Source organism: Urocitellus parryii, chromosome X (assembly GCF_045843805.1).
Source record: "Urocitellus parryii isolate mUroPar1 chromosome X, mUroPar1.hap1, whole genome shotgun sequence".
In the NCBI taxonomy this organism is placed as follows: Eukaryota; Metazoa; Chordata; class Mammalia; order Rodentia; family Sciuridae; genus Urocitellus; species Urocitellus parryii.
The window spans coordinates 88,776,887-88,797,233 of record NC_135547.1 but is presented as its reverse complement, the minus strand read 5'-3'; the positions used below and the strand labels follow the sequence as shown (position 1 = coordinate 88,797,233).

General features: G+C 50.2%; 1 protein-coding gene and 1 non-coding gene across 3 annotated transcripts; both read left to right on the top strand.

Moving 5' to 3' along the window:
- Positions 1 to 8,042: 8,042 nt before the first annotated feature.
- LOC113177586 (melanoma-associated antigen D4-like) lies at positions 8,043 to 15,183 on the top strand. 2 transcript variants are annotated; one of them, XM_026382140.2, is made up of 13 exons: positions 8,043 to 8,129; positions 9,106 to 9,346; positions 9,590 to 10,417; positions 10,808 to 11,011; positions 11,119 to 11,182; positions 11,300 to 11,379; positions 11,734 to 11,825; positions 12,431 to 12,510; positions 12,594 to 12,636; positions 12,986 to 13,048; positions 13,996 to 14,110; positions 14,388 to 14,818; positions 15,026 to 15,183. In XM_026382140.2, exons 2-13 carry the CDS (start codon positions 9,137 to 9,139, stop codon positions 15,033 to 15,035), a joined length of 2,220 nt encoding a protein of 739 aa, XP_026237925.1. In that variant the 5' UTR covers positions 8,043 to 8,129; positions 9,106 to 9,136; the 3' UTR covers positions 15,036 to 15,183. The 2 variants fall into 2 exon arrangements, with proteins under 2 accessions (XP_026237925.1, XP_077650024.1); XM_077793898.1 differs by lacking the exon at positions 15,026 to 15,183 and having other exon boundaries at positions 14,388 to 14,822.
- LOC113177587 (small nucleolar RNA SNORA11) lies at positions 13,649 to 13,777 on the top strand. The gene has a single exon (XR_003300139.1). It is a non-coding gene; the product is annotated as a small nucleolar RNA SNORA11 (small nucleolar RNA).
- Positions 15,184 to 20,347: the final 5,164 nt, after the last annotated feature.

Sequence of the window (20,347 nt, the reverse complement as noted above, 5' to 3'; positions counted from 1 at the left end):
TTTTATGATTTCACTTTCTGTTCGCTTGACCTAGAACATTTTTTCTTATAGAGACCAGGTAATAATTTAGTAGGATTTCTATCTATTTTACTTCTATAAAACCATGATTCACTTCTCAATGCCATAGGTCGGTGTGACTCAGATTATTCAGATTGCTGCTTCAACTCTTAGTCCATTATGGTAACTCTGACCATCTTGCCTTCGGTGGTTAAATAATGCTACTTATCTGTGATACTCAGGGATGCAATTACATTTAATGCATTTAGATTTTCCAATTGAGCAGCTGTGGTTCCTACTGTGAGATCTGGCATGCAGAGAAGAGGGATAAGGAGCTCTTCAAGGATGTTGGGACTCCCCTCAAATTTATTTCTCAAGGTATTGATCTAAGATGTGTCTTCCGAATATTGACAGCATGGATGAGTAGGTCCTAAATGACAAAAGTACTCTAATATTCCAATCTCCCTAAGCCTTTGATTCTCTTTCTCTACAGGAAGTTGAACATATCCAATTGACTCAAAGTGGGCAATCTTTTGATTCATGTTTTCTGTCCATTATCTAAGCTGTTGGAGCCCTTTATAATTCCCCAAGCCACAACATTAAATTCAGAATCTTTAAGTGAGCCCTCATTAATATATTTGGTATGATCCAACTCTATGCTTCTTTTGCCATTATCTCCTATCTATTCCCTCACATATTCTCTGGATTTCTACCTATATGAATTAGAAAACTCGAGTAGTTCTTTTGGAGTGTGGCACATCTTTTCAGGCATAAGACTTTATACCTATTTTTTTTTATGAGTTTGCTGTTGCTTGAGTCTAGTCTTAGATATAGAAGATGGGTGGTAATGATGAGTCCCTAAGAGAATCCTCATTGGCTTACATGGAAGGTCATTACTGTTTCCTCAAGCAATACAATGGCTTTACTTATTTTTTCTCCCTTTCTAAGATTTATTGAGGTATAACTGGCAAGGAAAATTGAATGTAAGGTATTCAATGTGATATTGTGATATATGCATAAATTATTAATTTATTTTCACAATCTAGTAGATTAAAATATCCATCACTTCATAAAGTTATTTGGTACTGAAAACTCTTAATTCCTACCCTCTTGGTAAATAATCATACAATATATTGTTATTAAGTATTTTCATCATGTGTACATTAGGTCCCCCAAATTTGTTCCACATATAAATGGAGATGCCACATATAAATGAGATAATTCAGTATTTATTTTTATGTGTCTGGATGATTTCCACCTAGCATAATATCCTTCAGTTTGACTCATATTATTGCAAATGGCACACTTTCCTTCTTTTTAAAGGCTGAATAATATTCCATTACATATCATTTTTTTAATCCATTCATCCATTGATGAACACTTAGGTTGTTTCCATGATCATAACTATTGTGAATAATGCTGCAATGAACATGGAAGTGTTGACATTTCTTTAAGATCCTGGTTTCAATTCTATGGATATATATACCCAGAAGTCGAATTTGCTGGATCATAATAATAGTTCTAGTTTTAGCTTTTTGAGGAATGTCTATACTGTTTTCCCTAGTGGCTGTACCACCATATGATCCAACCATAGTGCATAAGCATTCCCTTTTGCTACATCCTCACCAATACTTGTTATCATTTGACATTTTGATGTTATCTATCTTAACAGGTATGAGGGTACCATTTCAATTATAGTTTTGATTTGCATTTGCTTCATGATTAGTGATGTTGAGACCTTTTAAATATACCTGGAAGACCCTGAATATCCAAGGCAATCATGAAAAAGAAGGCCCACACTACTTGATGGCAAAGTATATTATAAATATATAATAATCCAAAGAATATTGTACTGGAATAAAAACAGACACATAAGCTAATAGAAGACAACTGCGTCCATAAAATAAACATACACATAACAGTCAACCAGTTTTCAATAAAAGTGATCAGAATACACAATATGGAAATGATAGTCATTTCAATAAATGTTGTGAAATCTGGATATCCACGTGCAAAAGATTGAAATTAGATATTTGTCTTCTACTGTATGCAAAAATTATTCAAAATCAATTAAATAACTAAATATAAGACCCAAACCCATAAAATTCCTAGAATAAAACGGGGAAAATTCCTTGGTATTCATTTTCACAATGATCCTATGAATATGACACCAAACACAAAAACAAAAAAAGTGAGACTATATCAAACTAAAAAGTTTTTTTTTCCCAGAAAAAGATAGTCTACAAAAGGAAAGACAATCAATGATATGGGAGAGAATATTTGCAATCTATATACCCAATAGGGAGTTTACAAATGAATGCATAAGAAACTCATACAACTCAATAGCAAAATAAATAAATCATTGAAATTTGATTAACAAATGAGCTATCTGCAAGAACACATTTGTAATGTGTAACAATAGTTTGTTCTTTTGATTGATGAATAATATTCCATTGTATAAAGAAACCATATATTCTTTATTTATTCAACAGTTGATGGGTATTTGCATTGCTTCTGGTTTGGGCAATTGTGAATAAACCTGCAAAACATGCAAATATATATCAAATATATATTATGATGTGGATATAGGTTTTCATTTCTGTTTCATACTAATGTGGGAAATGAGTTGGGCATGTGACAGTATTTATGTTTAATATTTTCATAGTGTTATTTTGTATGTAACATAAATGTGGCATCATGTATATCTAATACTTTGGTGCAACCATCACTACAACCCATCTCTAGATCCTTTTCATCATTTCAAATTGAAATTTTATATACCTTAAAAATAATTCTACATTCCCCTCTTCTCAACCCCCTGCAATCAACATTTTATTTGTCTATGAATTTGACTCCTCAGAATAACTCATCTAAGTGACATCATACATTTTTCCTATTGTGTCTGGATTATTTCATTTAGTTTAATGTCCTCAGATTCATTCATTTTATGAAGTGTACCAAAATGTTATTCTTTCAGAAGGCTGAATAGTATTCCACTGTGTATATAATTATTCTTGGTTTACCCAGTTATCTACTTTTGATTATTGACAAATAATGCTGCTTTGAGCATGGGAATAGAAATATATGTTTGAGTCCTTGCTTTCGTGTTTTGGTTATATAATCAGAAGTAAAATTGCAATATTATGTCCTAATTTCACATTTAATTTTTTGAATGACCACTATAAAAAAGCCCCACTATTTTCTATAGTGACTGCACCATTTATGTTTTCACCAGGAATGTAATTTTTTCACATTCTTGTCAACACTTGTCATTTTCTGGTTTGTGTGTTTTTCTACATTTTATTTTTTAATTGACAAAATATATAGATTTTTGTGTATACCATGTTGTTTTGAAATATGCATACATTATGGAATGGCTAAATTGAAGCTAATTAACATATGCATTACTTTACATACTGATTTTTTTTGTGGTAAGAACACTTAATCACTAGCAATTTTCAAGAACACAACATACTGCTATCATAGTCATCCATCATATTGTATAACAGATCTGTGATGCTTCTAACTGAAATTTTGTATCCATGGATAATCACCTCCCAAACTCTCTCCTCTACCTCCTGATGACAACCATTCTACTGTATTTCTATGAGTTTGAGTTCTTAAAATCCTAGTCTTTTTGTGCCTGGCTTATTCCACTTAACACAAAGTTCTCCAGGTCTTTCTATGTTGTCACAAATGATAGAATATCCTTCTCTTTAAAGGCTGAATAGTAAGTACTCCACTATGTATATGCATCACATTTTCTTTGTCAGATCTTCTATTGATGGATACTCAGGTTGATTCCATATCATTATGGCTATTGTAAATAATGTGACAATTGATATGGGGATGCAGATATCTCTTTCGCATACTGATTTAACTTCTTTTGGATAGAAGAACTAGAATTTCTAGGTCACTTGGCAATTCTATTTTTAAGTTTTGAGGAAACTCCATACCATTTTCCAGAATGGCTGAACTAATTTACATCACCATCAAGTGATTTACATCACCATCCTTTGTCTCCAGGTTCGTCAACACTTGCAACCTTTTATATTTCTAAAATAGCAAGTCTAACACATATGAAGGGATATTGTTGTTATTGTGGTTTTAATTTGCATTTGGGGGATTATGTGTGTATGTAGGAGTGTGTATTTTTAACATAGTAGCTATTTGAAATGGTGCATAAGGGTATCTAATTGTGATTTTTATTTGCATTTCGTTAAAGATTAGTGATGTTGAGCATCTTCTCAAGTGCTTATTGGCCATCTGTATCTCTTTGGAGATATGTCTATTGAAGTTCTTTCCCCATTTCTGAATCAGATTAACTGTATATTTGTCATTGAGTTATAGAATCTCATTTTATATTATGGAATATCCATAATAAATTAATATATTTATTATAAGATATTAATTTTAAATATTTTCTTCCACTGTGTGCATTGACTTCACTACCTATTGATGGTGTCTTTGGAGGCAAAAAATCAATTGTGATTAAGTCCAACTTTTTTTGATGCATGTGTTTCTGGTATTATGCCTAAGAAATCATTGCCAACACAATGGTATGGAACTTATCCTTTAAGTTTTCCTCTACAAGGTTTATACTTATCTGCTTACATTTAGTTACTTTATTCACTATGAGTTACTTTTAAATTTGGTGAAAGGTAAGAGTACTACTTCAGTTATCTTCATGTAGATACCCAATTTTCACAATACCATTTGCTTTAAAGACTCTTCCTTCCCCTATTGAATAGTCTTGCTACACTTTTCTAAAATAAATTGTCCATAGATATGAAGGTCTATTTCTGGGGTCTCTATTTTATTCCATTGGTTCATATTTCTGTTTTTTTTTCTAGTATTATACTGTTTTGGTTGTGGTAGTTTCACAAATACATTTTGAAATAAAAAAATGATTCTCCAAGTTTTCATTATTTTCAAGTTTTTGTTTTGTTTGTTGGAGTCCCTTGACTATATATGAATAAAGCTTATAAAACAAGTGAAATGGAAACAACATGTGGAATGTAAAAAGTGTGATCTGACAGAAGTTGAGAGTAGAGTGGTGGTTCCCAGAGGTTGGGGAGAGAAGGGGAGAAGGAGGGACTGGGATAGGTTGGTCAATGGGTGATGAGACACAGTTAGGGAGGAGTAAGAAGCCCTGGTGTGGCACTGCAGAGTAGGGTGATTGTAGACGGTAACAATGTACTGAACATTTCACAGAGCTAAAAGAAAGGATTTTGAAAGTTGTGGACATAAAGGAATGAAAAGCATTGGAGGAGATAGACGTTTTTGAGCTGATTTAAACATTACATAGCGTACAAGGCCATAGAAACATTACATAGTAACATATGTACCATTCCTAGGATTTATGTATAGGATAAAATGAATTAAGGGAAAGTAATCATTATACAATATGCAGGTCTGTCAGAACATCACATGGTGTCCCAATAAGATGCATTTTTTTTAATGTTCCAGAGTATCCGTGAAAAACAAGCTTAATTGCAAATGAAAATCACTGGCTCCCCAAATTAGACCTACTTAATACCCTTGAGGACTCCTCAATTCTTCTTCCACCAGCTCTCAGTCTATACGGACAAGGTCTCCAAGTCTTGCTACCCCGGACCTTGGGCAAGTTACTGTGTTCTTTGGCCTTCTCATCTATAAAACGAGGATGGGCAAATATTTGTCTCATCACATGACATGTCTGTGAGGACTCCATGAGCTATTACACGTAAATATTAAGATATCAAGTGTTTGTTATGGTGCTTGTGACAGAATAAGCGTCCAACACATTCTCATTACAGAAGCCAGAGAAATCACCACAGCAGCTTATGCACGGACGGACAACCTTTGTACCTGTTTCTGAACAAGCCACACAGAAAGTTCACTGCAACACCTGACCCACACCGCAGACCAGGGAACTCTTTTGGGCTGCCATCGCCAGTCCTCTCTTCACTTGAAGATGCTTCACACTCCAACCTGGAAATCTTCCTGACCGAAGGCCCTCTGGACTGAGAGATGGAAGTGGTTCTGACCACTAACCTCGGCTCCTCCTCTGCTTCCATTTAGCAGTGCCCGTCACTAGACCTACCTGTTGGATCCCACCACGGGGAGGCCCACTGGGGTGGAAGCCCACCTGCGAAGCCACCTCTTTGTACCTAGACACACTGTTGGCTGTTTAACTGGACTGGCCTGACCGGGGGAGACTGGTCCAATGGCTTGGGAGACAACGCACCCACCCAGTTGAATGGTGGCAACTTCTTGGGGAGGATGAACGATGGGGTTCAGGACACTGTGCCCCAGGATACGGTGCCGTGGCCTCGGAGAAAAGAGCAGAAGGAGGGAAGGCTCTCTGACTTTTTCCCACCCTTCTCCCCTGAAGCCGGCTGTCAAAGAATGCTCCAAAGCTCCCCTAACTTGGACCCTAAGAACATCATTCCAGAGGGGTCCTTCCCATACCCAGAATAAGTGGATGTCATGCAGGGACACAGAAACGAATCCCAAGGTGCAGGGCTTCTGAAGCTCCCCTCCTTTTATTAGCATTGTGTTATACCATTTGGTCCCACAACCCTACTTCTGCAAGATTGTTCCCCCACATACACAGGTCTCCCTGTTCTTCTGGGTCTTCATTCTGAAGGCTGCGTGTCACACAGAGCGGAAATAAATTCACATGTTTTCTTCTTGCGAAAAGAAGAGTTGCATTCCGATTTGAGATGGGGCTTTTGCATTCTCTGCCTCAAAAGCAGTCTCTCCTGGTCATCCTAGAAGCACAGCAGCCTGGATGTCCTTGGGCAGGACCCCCTTACTGTGCTTCCCATGTTTTCACATTGGAGAGCCAGGTTCAGGGGGCTCTAGCGACCCCAGCAGGCTCCCACAGCCGGGGGCGGGAGGTAGCTTTTTTTTCTGCAAGACCACCCCTGACGTGGAAGGGGGCAGGCAAGCGTTGGTTCTGAACCAGGGCTTGCCATGGCACAGACTGTCAAGAAACACCCACTTGTCTTGGCAGCTCCCTCAGGGCACCTGGAAGGTCTCTGAAGGCAGCCTGAGGGCGTCACAGGCAAGAGGCTCTGCAATGGCAGCAGAGAGCAGACCAGACCCCCCACACCCCCTGCAAGGAACAAGGGCCACATATGGATGGGCTCACACAGAGCTCAGGGCATGAGCTTAGGCCTCCCAGAGCACAACCCTCGCTCCTCTGGGGCAGATGCGGTGGTGGGGGAGGTCTATGGCTCCAATGGAGGAGAGGAGGGTGCCTTGGTCCCCAGGCCTGCAGGAGCACAGCAAGGGACTTTGCTCTCAGAAAGAACCGGGCCCAAATGGTGCACATTCTGTTCACTGGCTCCGGGGACTCGTCTGGCCCTTGCCCTGTGTCTGTCTGTGCCTCTGTTTCCTGGTCTGTCAAATGGGGAGGCTCCATGCACCTGCCAGAGCTGCTGAGAGAGGAACACAGGCCTGGCAACGGATCCCGCTGTGGCCTGCCAAGCTGCAAGGAAGGCAGTGGAGGTGGCAGATGTAGCCAGAGTGTCTGGGGGCCCTAGAGATGGATGGTGGAGGGCAGCGCGAGGGGCGCTTCCATCCCCTGGCCACCAACAGTTTCCTGGCCCCACAGGTCACAAGTCGAGGGTTTCCCACTTGTTGCGGTTCCAGACGCTGCCAGAGACCTCTTTAACATGGCCAATGGGGACGTGTCGGGGAAATGGGGCATAAAGTATCCAGGACCAGGCTGGAGGAGCTTGGGTGAAAGGTCAGGAGCTAGAAGCATTGAGCAACAGTGAGGGGTGTGGGTTGAGAACAGAAACTTGGGTGCGTGGAGCTGTACTGCGGGGTACAGTGAGCTCGCCTGCGGTGGGAGGAGGAGGGGTGAAGGGGCATCTGGCGGGAAGAAGACCCCCACCCCGCCGCCCCCCTGCCCACCCACCCGCGGAATCGCATGCGCACTGGGGACCTGGAGGAAAGGGCTTTTGTTGGGAAAGCGGGAGGGCTGGAGGGGTCCGCGCATGCGCAGGCTCCCCAGCCGCCGGGGGTGCGCGGAGAAAAGGGGCGGGGTGGTCCGAGCTGCTGTGCTGGCAGCAGTAGGCGAGGGCGCGGCTGCGGGGTTCCTGGTGCCGAGGACGGACGCCATTGGAGCCCCAGGGAAGGTAAGGATCCAGCCCCAGACAGGACCTGGCGAGGGCGAGTGCAACCCGACACGCTGCGCCCTGCCCCCGCCCTCCGGATCTGAACAAAGCCGGAGCGCTCGGAACCGGAACCCCATTAGACCCGAGGTGGAGATAGGAGCACCCCCGCTATGACCATCCCGCCCGCGCGCCCAGACCCCAGCCTACCGGCCCCAGAGCCCATGCTCCCCACCCGTGGGGCAGACCCCTGTGCTCAGAGCTGAGCTTCCTTGGGTCCGAGGCCCCACCCCCACCCCGAGGCTCCTAGATGACTCCGGAGGAGCTGACCGCTTGCCCCCTTCCCGGAGTCCCGGCCCCTTGGACCTGAGCTCACCAGGGCTCCAGTTGGAACCTCGCCTCCTCGGTCCAAGGCCCTCATCCTATGCACCATCCAGCCCTAGCCATCCTTTCCGAGCCCAGCCTAGACCGGAATCAGCTGAATCCCCCGTCCACCCCCGCCCTGGCGGGGACCTGGCCCCAAGGTCCCCGGGATTCGGTTTCCCAGAGCTTGGGGCTGTCGCTGTCGTCTGAGCCCTGGCATCTGCTCCCCCTTGGTCGTGGTCCCCAGCTGTGGCCCTCAAGCCCAAGCCCTTTGTTTCTCCCTCTCTCAACGCATCCCTTCGGGACTCTTGGGACCTGAGCTCTCAGGTGCACCCCCAGTTCAAACGCTGTAACCTAGCCTCCGGATGGGGAGCCTGCCGGTGCTCAACAGCCCTTTGGGGACGGGGCCTCCTCCTCTATCCCTGTGGTGGGGCTCTGCCCCTGACCGCAGCTACCCGGTCAGACCCCCCCACACCCCACCCCCTCGCTGCCACCGCCGCCGCTGCGCCACCACCACCTCCTTGTGCTGCCTTGTACTGCTTAGTAACCTGATGATTGCGGCCCCTCAGCTCGCGAGAGATCCCGCCTCACTGAATCCCGCACCCTTCCCCTGAAGCTGCCTCACCCTCCCTCTCAGGCTGAGCTGTCTCCTCCTTGGGACCCGCGGCATGGCTGAGAGAAGCCGCAGCGGGCGGTCGGGAAACTCCAACTCTGGAGACATGGATGAGGGGAGCCAGCGAGCCAGGGAGGAAGAGATGGCTGGAGGCAACGACTATGAAGAATTTGGTGCTTTCGGTGGCTATGGCACCCTCACCAGCCTTGACATCCATCTCCTGAGAGCCTTTGGGAGCTTGGGTTCAGGCTTTCGCTTCTTAGCGGTGAGGCCCCTTCTTGGGCACCTGCTTGCCCTGAGCCTTGACCCCTGTCCAGCGGGGTGGGTGAAGGAAGGGGGAGGGCCGAGTGGGCAAGGCATGGCCAGCTTTCCCGAACCTTCCCTGTCTTGCTGAGGGGTGGCCAGGGCCAGCTGGTGGGAGGAGGCGGGGCCACCAGGGAAGCACCATGGCAGTGTGTAGAGTTGTGTGTGCCCTCCCCTCTCGCGCCCCGCTCCTCTGGCCTTGCAGAATGAGCCCTGGGAACTGGAAAACCCTGCGCTGGCCCAGACCCTGGTGGAGGCATTGCAGCTGGATCCCGACACCCTTGCCAATGAGACGGAGGCCCGCGCTGCCAACGTAGCCCGCTCTGCCGCCTCCAACCGAGCCAATCGGGCTGCTGCCTCTGCTGCCCGCAGGTCCCTCAACCAGGCCATCTCTAACCAGATGAGGGCCGCACAGCAGGCCCTAGTAGAGGACGCCCAGCCAATGACATATGCCCAGGCTCAGGGGGCCACCCCTGAGACCAGCCATGCCTCTCAGCAGACCTCTCAGACGCTAGTCGCCAGTGAGGGGGCTGCCCCTGGGGCTCCAGCAACCTGCACACAGCCCCAGACAGCCTTCCTGGCGCAGGAAGCTGCTGCAGAGGGCCCTAGCACCGCCTGTGCTTTCACTCAGGCTCCAAGTGCCAGCGAGAGGGATGCCACCCAGCCCCAGACAGCCTTCCTGGGCCAGAACGATGTCTTTGATTTCACTCAGCCGGCAGGTGTCAGTGGCATGGCCTTCCCTCGTCCCAAGAGACCTGCCCCGGCCCAAGAGGCCCCCGCAGAGGGTCCCAGTGCTGCCTCTTGTGTGCCCCAGGCAGCACCTGCCAGGGAGGGGTCAGCCACCCGGCCCAAGACCACCAAGTCTGGGAAGGCGCTGGCCAAGACTCGGTGGGTGGAGCCTCAGAATGTGGTGGCAGCTGCTGTGGCCAAGGCCAAGGCGGCCACAAGCATCCCCGAGCAGGAGGGGGCAGCTGCCGCTGCCCAGCACAGTGCTGAGCCCTGGACCAGAATGGGAGGCAAGAGGACAAAGAAGGTATGGACTCCTGTGCCATCGACACAGCCCCTTGCTCCCCTGCCTTGCCCCTTCTCTCCCCCTTCTCCTCTCCCCACCTCACCTCTCCTCTCCTCTCCTCTCCTCCCCACCCTCCCCCTACTCTCATCCCAGCTTAGTCCAGGCTTCCGCAGCACAAGGCTGCTTGCTGAGTGTGTTTTGACTCCACGTAGTTCCAGCCCTCGGGGCTGGTGGGAGAAGAGGCTGGCTCAGAGCCTGGCACTGAGCAAGCTCTCAGCACGTGCCAGCCACTGCTCATACTACTCTCGCCTCCAAGCGCCTGTTGGGGGGAAGGTGTGTGGCGGGTGCTTTGGCACGGGAATTCTGCTAGTTCCGCTTGTCTCCTCTCTCTCTCTCTCTCTCATGATACAGTCCAAGCACCTTGTCGAGGACTATGAGAGCAGCGAGGAGGAGAGAGAGCCCCCCGCCGTGCCACCGACCTGGAGAGCATCGCAGCCCCCCTCTTTGGCACAGGCTCAGTCGGCCCCTCGGCCCCCGGTGGCCCCAAGGTCCCAGATACCTTCGAGGCATGTCCTGTGCTTGCCCCCTCGCAATGTGACCCTTCTGCAAGAGAGGGTAAGATAAGAAGTCCACACTCTGCGTCACCATGCCCTCCTACCCCACGGGCCAGCACTGTTTGGCCACCCGTGCCTCGATGTACCCCCGCGTTCCTCCTCCTCCAGGCAAATAAGCTGGTGAAATACCTAATGATTAAGGACTACAAGAAGATCCCCATCAAGCGCTCAGGTAGGCGGCAGAGCGGGGCCCCCCGACCCGCTGCCTTCAGCATGACTGGCTGAGGGAGCTCAGCTATGAGGACCCTGCTCAGCCCAGGTGCCTCCCCTAACTGCCCCCCTCCCACAGACATGATGAAGGACGTCATCCGGGAATATGACGAACATTTCCCTGAGATCATTGAACGAGCCACCTACACTCTGGAAAAGGTGGGTGCGGGGACAGAAGCTGCTCCACGCGACTGGAGATTAGAGCTGTGGAGCAGTGGGATGGCCTGTGGCCCCTGGAGGCCCAGTTCCCACCCTGCCTGCTCTGGGGACCTCCGCTAGCCCTCCACCTGTGAGTTTCCACTGCCCCCGCAGGGCGACACCTGCCCCTTCCCAGGCCCTGCTCTGAGAGTCTGTCTCTGTGGTGGGTCTCCTGTCCTCCCCCGCCCCCCCCCCCCCCCGCCCTCACACACAGGTTTGGATTAGGGGAGGAGGACAGGTCTCATGGGGCTTGACTGGCTGGCTACACGGTGCCCAGCTTGGGGGTAGATCTCACTCTGTTTTCTCACCATGTAGAAGTTTGGGATCCACCTGAAGGAAATCGACAAGGAGGAGCACCTGTACATTCTCATCTGCACCCGGGATTCTTCAGCTCGTCTTCTGGGGAAGTAAGGAGGGGAAAGAATGTCGTGACCTCCTTGGGGATGCCTTGTCCCTGTCTGCATCCTCTGAGGGTCCAGGAACACAGGGCTGGAGGGCCCCCTGGCAGGGCCCACCCTGGGAGGTCACAGTGCCCGGGGACCGCTGTATAAAATGAGCAGTGTCCTGGGGGGCGAGAATTTGTTGCTGTCGGGATTTTTGCCCCTGGGTGGGAGGAGGGTGGTTCATTGCATCCCTGCTGGCATGGGTGCAGCAGGGTGGCCCTCCAGGGAGAGCTTCCTGTAGAGTGCAGATCCTGAGGTGGGCATGGCCCACCTGAAGGCGCCTCTGGACACCCCATGGCCACTTGCCCAGCTCGTGTTCCCTGACTCACCCCATGCTCTGCAGAACCCTGGGGGGAGGGGTATCAGATGCCCCGGTTATGGGCGAGGCAGTTAGGTCTCTTTCCTCCGGGTGCCAATTGTCTGTGATCCATGGGGCAGCAGGCTATGTATCCCTGCCAAGAATTTCCCCTCCCCATGGGCAACCTGGGACAGGGTGGATGGTGCGCTGGATGTATCGTTGAGGGCAGTGGCCTCTGCACAGCATCCCTTCCCTCTTTCTCCACCTGTAGGACCAAGGACACTCCTCGGCTGAGTCTCCTCTTGGTGATTCTGGGTGTCATCTTCATGAATGGCAACCGTGCCAGCGAGGGTGAGTGCTGGCTCTGCACCTGGGGATTTGGCCACGGTCTCATCTTTGGGTGCCAATCTCTCGTCCCCCTCCTCCCCTCGCAGCTATCCTCTGGGAGGCACTCCGCAAGATGGGACTGCGCCCTGGGTATGACTGGCTCCTCGGCCCCTGCCCTTGGGTGCTGTTCTGTGGCAGAGGAGGTCCCGGGATTAGAAAGGAGTGGGGCGCCCGGGCTAGCTAGAGAACAGAGGGTCTCCCTAGGGATGGATGCGGTAATGATGCCAATCTCTCAGCCCCCTCAGAGCTCTGTCCACAGAGGACACCTCAGGGAGACAGAGTTAGGGGATCTACCGGGTCACCTGGCCTCTGCTGTGTGCCCTGTCCTGGGAAGGCAGTCCCCACGGGCTGGGAAGCCAGTGAAGGTGCCCGGAAATGCTGCCGCCCGTGTCCGCCCCTGCAACCCTCACTGGTCACGGGTGTCTTTGCTTGCCTTCAGGGTGAGGCACCCTTTCCTTGGTGATCTGAGGAAGCTGATCACAGATGACTTCGTGAAGCAGAAGTAAGTATTGCTGAGCTGACCTCATGTCACTCTGGGGTACTCCACGGTTCCAGTCGGGTGCAGAAGACATCCACATCCCATTTTGTAATCCAGCAGGAGCAGGGCCCAGCCCGGGTGAGGTCAGGGGGAGAATTCTGGGGCTGTCTCTGGAACAGGGAGCCTGTGTTGACTGGGAGTGTGCTGAGGCCGTGTGTGTTAGGGCCACCGTGTCACTGAACACCTGCCCTGTGGACCGCCACAGGAATTTTCCCTGCTCTTTGTACACCTGAGGAGCCAGGGGCTTGGAGAAGGGAGGTCTCCAAGTATGGCCCAAGGCTGGGAGCCCAGCTCTCCTGGGTTCCAGGCCTAGACCCAACCTGCCCTTGGTTCTTGGAGGACACGCAAGCAGGGACACAGGCAGGCATGTGCACAGGCAGGTGGGCAGGTGTGTGGACAGGCACACATGCACACACACACATAAAAGGGTCGGGAATTTAGACTAACCCATGGAGATCCTCTTGGCTGACTCTTTTTTTTTTTTTTTTCCTTTATTTCCCGCCATTGTCAATGGTACATCTTTCGGGGCTCGGCAGTCTTTCTTTGATTTGGGCCACTAGTGACGGGGTGTGCTCAGAGCAGGGGGCCCGAAGAATGGCTCCTCTGTTTACAACACACCCAACAGGAATTCTGGAGCTATGATGATGAGAGGCACAACACTTGTGGCCTCCCCGTGAGCATAGCCCTACACATGTCCGCTCTTGACCTGTACGTGGCCCACTGCTGTGAAGCTGTGAGGGCCACGCTGTTGGGGGCGGAGGTCCTGGGGGTGAGACTGGGGGCAGGCGGGGCAGCCCTCCTCTGCCAGCCGAGCTGCAGCTGTGGGGTAGAGAAGGGGCCCGATGGGACCCACGGGTTCCACAACGGGTCTCCTGGGAAAGAAGCCAAGGACATTTTCCTCTCTCGCTCAGGTACCTGGAGTACAAGAAGATCCCCAACAGCAGCCCGCCTGAGTATGAGTTTCTGTGGGGCCTGCGAGCCCGCCACGAGACCAGCAAGATGAGGGTCCTGAGATTCATTGCCCAGGTACCTGGGAACCTGTGTGGAGTGCCAGGCCTCGGGGGGTGGCACTTTGCATGCCTTGTTCGTTTCTTGGTCACGGCCTCCTCATGTGGATGGTGAGCGGTTCCTAAGCGATGAAGACAAGTTCACAGGGGTCGTGATTGTGCCGGATGTGGCCCGATTCCAGGGGTCTTTCTCTTTGTGGTCCTTTCCTGAAGCGCCTAGGAGGGTGTGGCCGGCAGCAGGTGCTGCCCAAATTGTGGGATAGCCCTGACACTGAGGCTGCTGTTTCCCACCTCAGAACCAGAACCGGGACCCCCGGGAATGGAAGGCTCACTTCTTGGAGGCTGTGGATGATGCTTTCAAGACGATGGATGTGGAGATGGCCGAGGAACATGCCAGGGCCCAGATGAGGGCGCAGATGAATATCGGGGACGAAGCCCTGATTGGGCGGTGGAGCTGGGACGACATACAGTCTGAGCTGCTGACCTGGGATGAGGACGGGGATTTCGGCGACGCCTGGGCCAGGATCCCCTTTGCATTCTGGGCCAGGTACCATCAGTACATTCTGAATAGCAACCGTGCCAACAGGAGAGCCACATGGAGAGCTGGTGTCAGCAGCGGCACCAACGGCGGGGCCAGCACCAGCATCCTCGATGGCCCCAGCACCAGCTCCACCATCCGGACCAGAAATGCCGCCCGAGTTGGCGCCAGCTTCTTCTCCTGGATCCAGTAAGATTTTCCCAGGGCTGTGAGACCTGCGAGAGGGCTATGGGGGTGGCCGGGGGGAGGCCCCAGGAGGGCTAAGGGGAGGGCTAGGGGCAGGGCGGTGGCGAGCCTGTGGAAACACGGAATGACCCCCGTTGCCCTGTGTATTACCCCTGGCTGGTTGCTGTGGGCCTCCATCCATCCGTTTCTGTTTTATTCCTCGTGTTCCAGACAGCGTTGAGGACGTGCCGTGATGTTCCTCATCCAGCCAGACTGCCTCTGCAGAGTCCCTCTTAAGCAGCACTCCAGGCGCTTCTCCCTGTGGGTCGGAGGGGCCATGCAACGCGAAGCTCCCCTTGCTGCTCCTGCTTTCGTTGTGTGCTTTTTTGTGTGTGTGTTCATGTTTTGGTATCAGTGTTACATTAAAGTTGCAAAATGAATTGGGTTGTCTCCTGCTTGACCTGTGCACGTGTGGCTATGATGGGCCTTTGGCTAGTCCGGTAAGGAGGTCGCTTCTGGTTGTCCTGGATCTGTGGCCCTCGCCTCTGCAGATGAAGCTCAGGGCTACAGTTACAGGTGGAATGCAGGGAGGTGTGGCAGTTCCGGGTGAGAGGGGGGACAGTGAGTTGGAGGAGGCCCCAATTTAAGTGCTTTTGTGATGCCCCACGAGGGCAGCTCAAGTAGCACCAGCTAGTAGGCAAGAGGCGGCAGGAGAATGGAGGGCCCGGAGGTTAGTGCCACCGTACCACAGAATGATTGTGCCCATGGGCAACCACAGGGTTCTCTCTCCGGAGCCCCCACTTTTGTGGAGACCTGGCTCCCATAACCCTTTGCTCAACATGAGGCAATTCAGGACCCTCACCCCGGGACGGAGTCTTGAGCCCAGTGAGGAGGGCCCTGGGTTGATGGCCTCAGCCCTGCAGTCGTGGGTAAGAGTGAAAATTGCTGACCAAGGAGGACAAATTGAGAAAAGCTTAGTCAGCCCATGGCCAGCGAGGGATAGGGGCTTCACTGCCCCTCTTCTCATCCTGAAGCAGGCCAGTCCGTTTCCAGCAAGATGCGGAGGGAAGAGACAGGCTGGTTCCCTGGGAGGAGCTCCATCCCTGGCAGAGATGGTGCCCTGGGCTTCCTGGGGTTCTCCAGTAATGGCCATCGCCAGGTAGAACACAGCCCAGAGGACTAGGAGGCACGCAGTGGTGTCAGTGTCCCTGCCGCCCCCTAGCCTCTTTTGTCCCAGTGAGTTCCCAGAGCCTGACCCAGATCTAGACCCAGGCTGCCCACATTATTTGGAGGCTCAGTGGAAAAGGAAAACCAAGGTCTGATACCTTGAAAATGATTAAGAATTTCAAGAGAGTGATAGCAGAAGGTGATTCCACATTGGAGCTCTTCTGAGGTTGGGTGGGGCTGCATAGGTCACATATCCAGGACTTGGCCCTGTTTTTCACACAGGTCAGTCGGGTGCGTGTACCAGTTGGGGGCCTGATTGCTTCTGTGTGAAGTAAGGGCCCACTCTGGGCCGCAGTGACTGACCTTCTGGGATTCTGACCTTCACTGAGCCTCAGTGATTAATTTGAACATTCACGCATGCGCCACACACACACACACACACACACACACAAACACACAGAGTAATGGAGTGTTCTTCCCTTTCTCTGTGTGGGTCCATGGTTGCGATGGAGGGAGGGATAAGAGGTGTGTGGGATTGTAGGCTCCTGGTGTGATGAGTGGTACCCAATGCGACCAGAACCGTCCAGGCCGCTTCCCACATGCTCTAGACATTATGCCTTTTCCAGGATCGGGGTGGGGGGGGGGGCAATTACCATAAGCCACAGGTGTGAGTTGGAGCACTGTAGTGCACAGGGTACTTGAAATGGCAGCTCCCTGGGAGAGGAGTGAGGAGCCTTCAGGGACGTGATGGTTGGCCTGCCTCCACCTCCCCGCCTTCCAGCCTTGCAGGGTGCTCCCCCTACCGCCTCCCTTTCCCCGAATGGGCCACACCAGGGTCCAAGGCTCCACACTCTCTGTGGTGCTGTGCTAAGAGCATGGGAGGAAGGGAGAATGGCAGTAGACGGATTGTCTGGAAGCAGAGCAGAAGATGGCCTCACAAATGGCTGGCAAATGTGGGTCCCACTGGAGGGTTGGCTAGGCCCATGTGGAGACCACGCCTTCTCACTGTCTGTGTCCAGAGAAGACCAAGTCAGACCTTCCTCCATCCCCAGCCTGTGACCTTCCACAGGACCCTCACCACAGAGGTTAACGTTTTCTCTTGGGAAAGAGTTTTCAGAGACCCTCTGATGTGGCAGGTCTGTGGCTGTGGTACACAAGGCACCTGAACCTACCTACAGCCTTCTCCTCATCTGAGGACTCTGGAGTCCTTCTGCAGTTGTTCACACACTAGTAGTGCTCTGCTGGTTTCCAGGTATCCATGGTTATGTGGAATGCTGCTCTGAATGTTCACCTATGATCTCTTTTGGGAGCCCATGTTTCCATCCATCAGGCAGCCCCAAAAGGAGGGGCTTATTAGGCCCAGTGAAAGGGTGAGAAATGTGAGGCTCTGAGAGGGAAGACAGGGTGGCAGAGTCATAGTACCAGCAAGTGACAGCACAGGGACTCAAACCCTAGACCCACTGAGGACAGTGTGTGTGTCAGTCAGCTCTTTGTTGTTGTGAACAGAACAGCTGAGAAGAAGAAGTGAAAGGAAGAAATGTTGACTTTGGGCTTCAGAGGCTCAGCCCATGGTCAGATTACTGCATTGCTCTGGGCCTGAGGTGAGGAATAACAACATGGTGGAAGGGCATGGTGGAGAAAAGCAGTTCAGGTCTCAGCACCCAGGAAGGAGAGGGAGAAGGAGAGGAGCCAGGTGCAATAGAGTAACAGGGTCATGCCGCCAGTGACCTACTCCCCCCAGCCATGCCTCACTTGCCTACATGTAGCACCCAGTGGTCCATTCAAATTATTAATCCATCAAGTGGGTGAATCCACTGAAGAGGCTACAGCTTTCATCATCCAATCTTTTCACTTTCAAACACTGCGTCGTTGCCTAACACATGAGCACTCGGGGGACATTTTGAGGGTGCTGGAGACTCAACCTAGGGATTCTATGTACCCAATCTTTTTGTAATGGTTTATGTTGAGGCAGGATCTTTCTGTATTCCTGAGGGTCTCGCCACTTTGTTCAGGCTGGCCTCAAAGTTGCAATCCTCCTGTCTCAGCCTCCTGAGTCCTTGGGAGTACCGGCCTGTGCCACTGGTTCCCGGTTTTAAACGGGAGCCATTTGAAAATGCAATCCATAACAAGTCACCAGCTCTGCTCTTTGCAGTCCATTGCTCCTGACCCTAAGGGGCTCCTATGTCCCTGGGCAACACGTCCCCCTGCTCTGCACTGTCTCATCACCACCCAGCCTCGGACTCATCCAGCCACACACACACCCAATCCCACTGCACCCTCACTGATGCTCTGGGCAGCTGTCCACCCTCACTGTCCACATGAGAAAAGTAGAACCATGGAAGGGAGGTGACTTGCCTGAGTGCTCAGACCCAGCTCAGACACTGCCTCAGTGACTGTCTTTGGCCCAGTCTCTTCTCCTGGCCCTTTCCATATCCTTTCCCACGTACGTGTGTGTGCCAAGTCACCTTTATTCGAATGCTTGGCCCTTGACTATTGGGTTTTCTCCTTCAGCAATGGTTGGCGAGGGCCTTATACATGCTGCAGGCTTTGTCCTTGACTGGTGTCCCTTTCGCACACATTTTCTCACAGTCTACAGCTTGCCTTTCCATTCTGCTAAGGGCAAAGGGCACAGTTGCCGAGTTTGGTGAAATCTAGGCAACCTCTCTCGTGTGTGTGGCCTCTGTGACTTTGTGTGCGTTGGAAGTGAGTCTTTGGCCCACACCACGTGCGCCAAGACCTAATCCTACATTCCTTCCAGACGTTTTTGATTTTAACTTCTTTGTTTACATTGAGAGTCTCAACAAATTTAATGAGTCTGAAACCACGCGAGGTCTCATTTCTGACCTCCGTGGAAAGAAACCAGAAACCCATTCCAGAAGGGTAATTGGAAAATTGAGAAAATTGTGGAAATTGAACAGGACCCTGTCAAATCACCCCCGGGTCAAGGAAGAAACCACAAGGGAACTTAGAAAATATCTCCAGACAGATGAAAGCAAAAGCCCAACAGACCACACTTTACGAGGTACAAGGAATGCGGCACTAAGGGGGCAGCTGAGAGCAGTAAATGCTTACATTTGCAAAGAAAAATGATCTCAGCTCAACAAGCTCACTTTGTGTGTCAAGAACTACATAAGGATGAAAACCTTAAACCCGAGGTGGCCCAGGGAAGAAGGGAGTGAAGATTCGAGCAGGAAGAAATGAAGGCGAGAACAGAAAAACAGTAGCAGAAATCAGTGAAATAAAGAGCTGCTCTTCGGAACAAAAACCAACAACACAATGGGCCGACTCTTTAGTAGATTAACTAGGAAAAAAATAAACCAGACTCAATTAACTAAATTCCGAATGAGAATCACGGAGTTACAGCGGACGGACGCTGCCCAAATAAAAGAGATGACAAGACACTCCGCCATCAAATTACACCCACGAACTCAGAGGACAGGGAGGGAATGGAGAAAATGAATTCTGAGAAACATACAAACTACCAAGAGTGATTCGTGAAGAAAAGAGAAATCAGAAGGGACCTAACCCACCGAGGAGAACAAATCCTAATCACAAAGCCACCTATGGAGAAAAACCCGGGACCAGATGGCTCCCCTGAAGAATTCGACAAAACATGTAACAAATTGGCAATTATGAATGCCGGTCTCTTCCACTAATAGGGAAGGCGGGAATGCTTGAGATTCATTTCAAGGGGCCAGCATCACCCTGATACCCAGCCAGACAAAGAGACCACAAGGGAAGAAAACAAGAAGCAAATACCCTGCAAGAACATTGATACAGAAATATTAAACAAAAACTAGCAGCACATTTAGAGCCCACAAACAAGTGGGATTTCCTTGGAAAGCACATGGAAGATTGAACCAGTGGAAACCAATGTCATACACAGAATCAACAAAATGTAGGACGACAACCTGCTAATCACCTCAACCTAGGCAGTGAGAGCACCTAACAAAATCAGCCCCCTTTCAGGATAAAAACACTCAACGTAAGGGAACATAAAGGAAGGTCCCTCCAAACAGTAGAAATCCATTGATAAAATCCCCACTGTGTACATCAGACCCAAGAGGGAAAGAGGAAAAGTTCTTCCGTTTAGGCCAGGGACAAGGCACGAGTGCCTGCTTTTGCCACTTCTTCACACGGTGTTTATTGGACCTTTCAAAAAGAGCAATCCCCAAAATAAAAGACAGAAATGTTACCCTCAACGTGTTCATGAGAAAGGAAATACCCTTCAACCTGGTCCATAGGTCTCAGAAGTTTCGTGGGTTAACTGACAAAATGTTTCCAACTGAATATGAATAAGAAAGATACTGAATAAATGTCTGTATTGCATGAAAAAAGAAAGCATGAAAGAGCCAGACATCCTTGTCATAACTGAGTATAAAAACA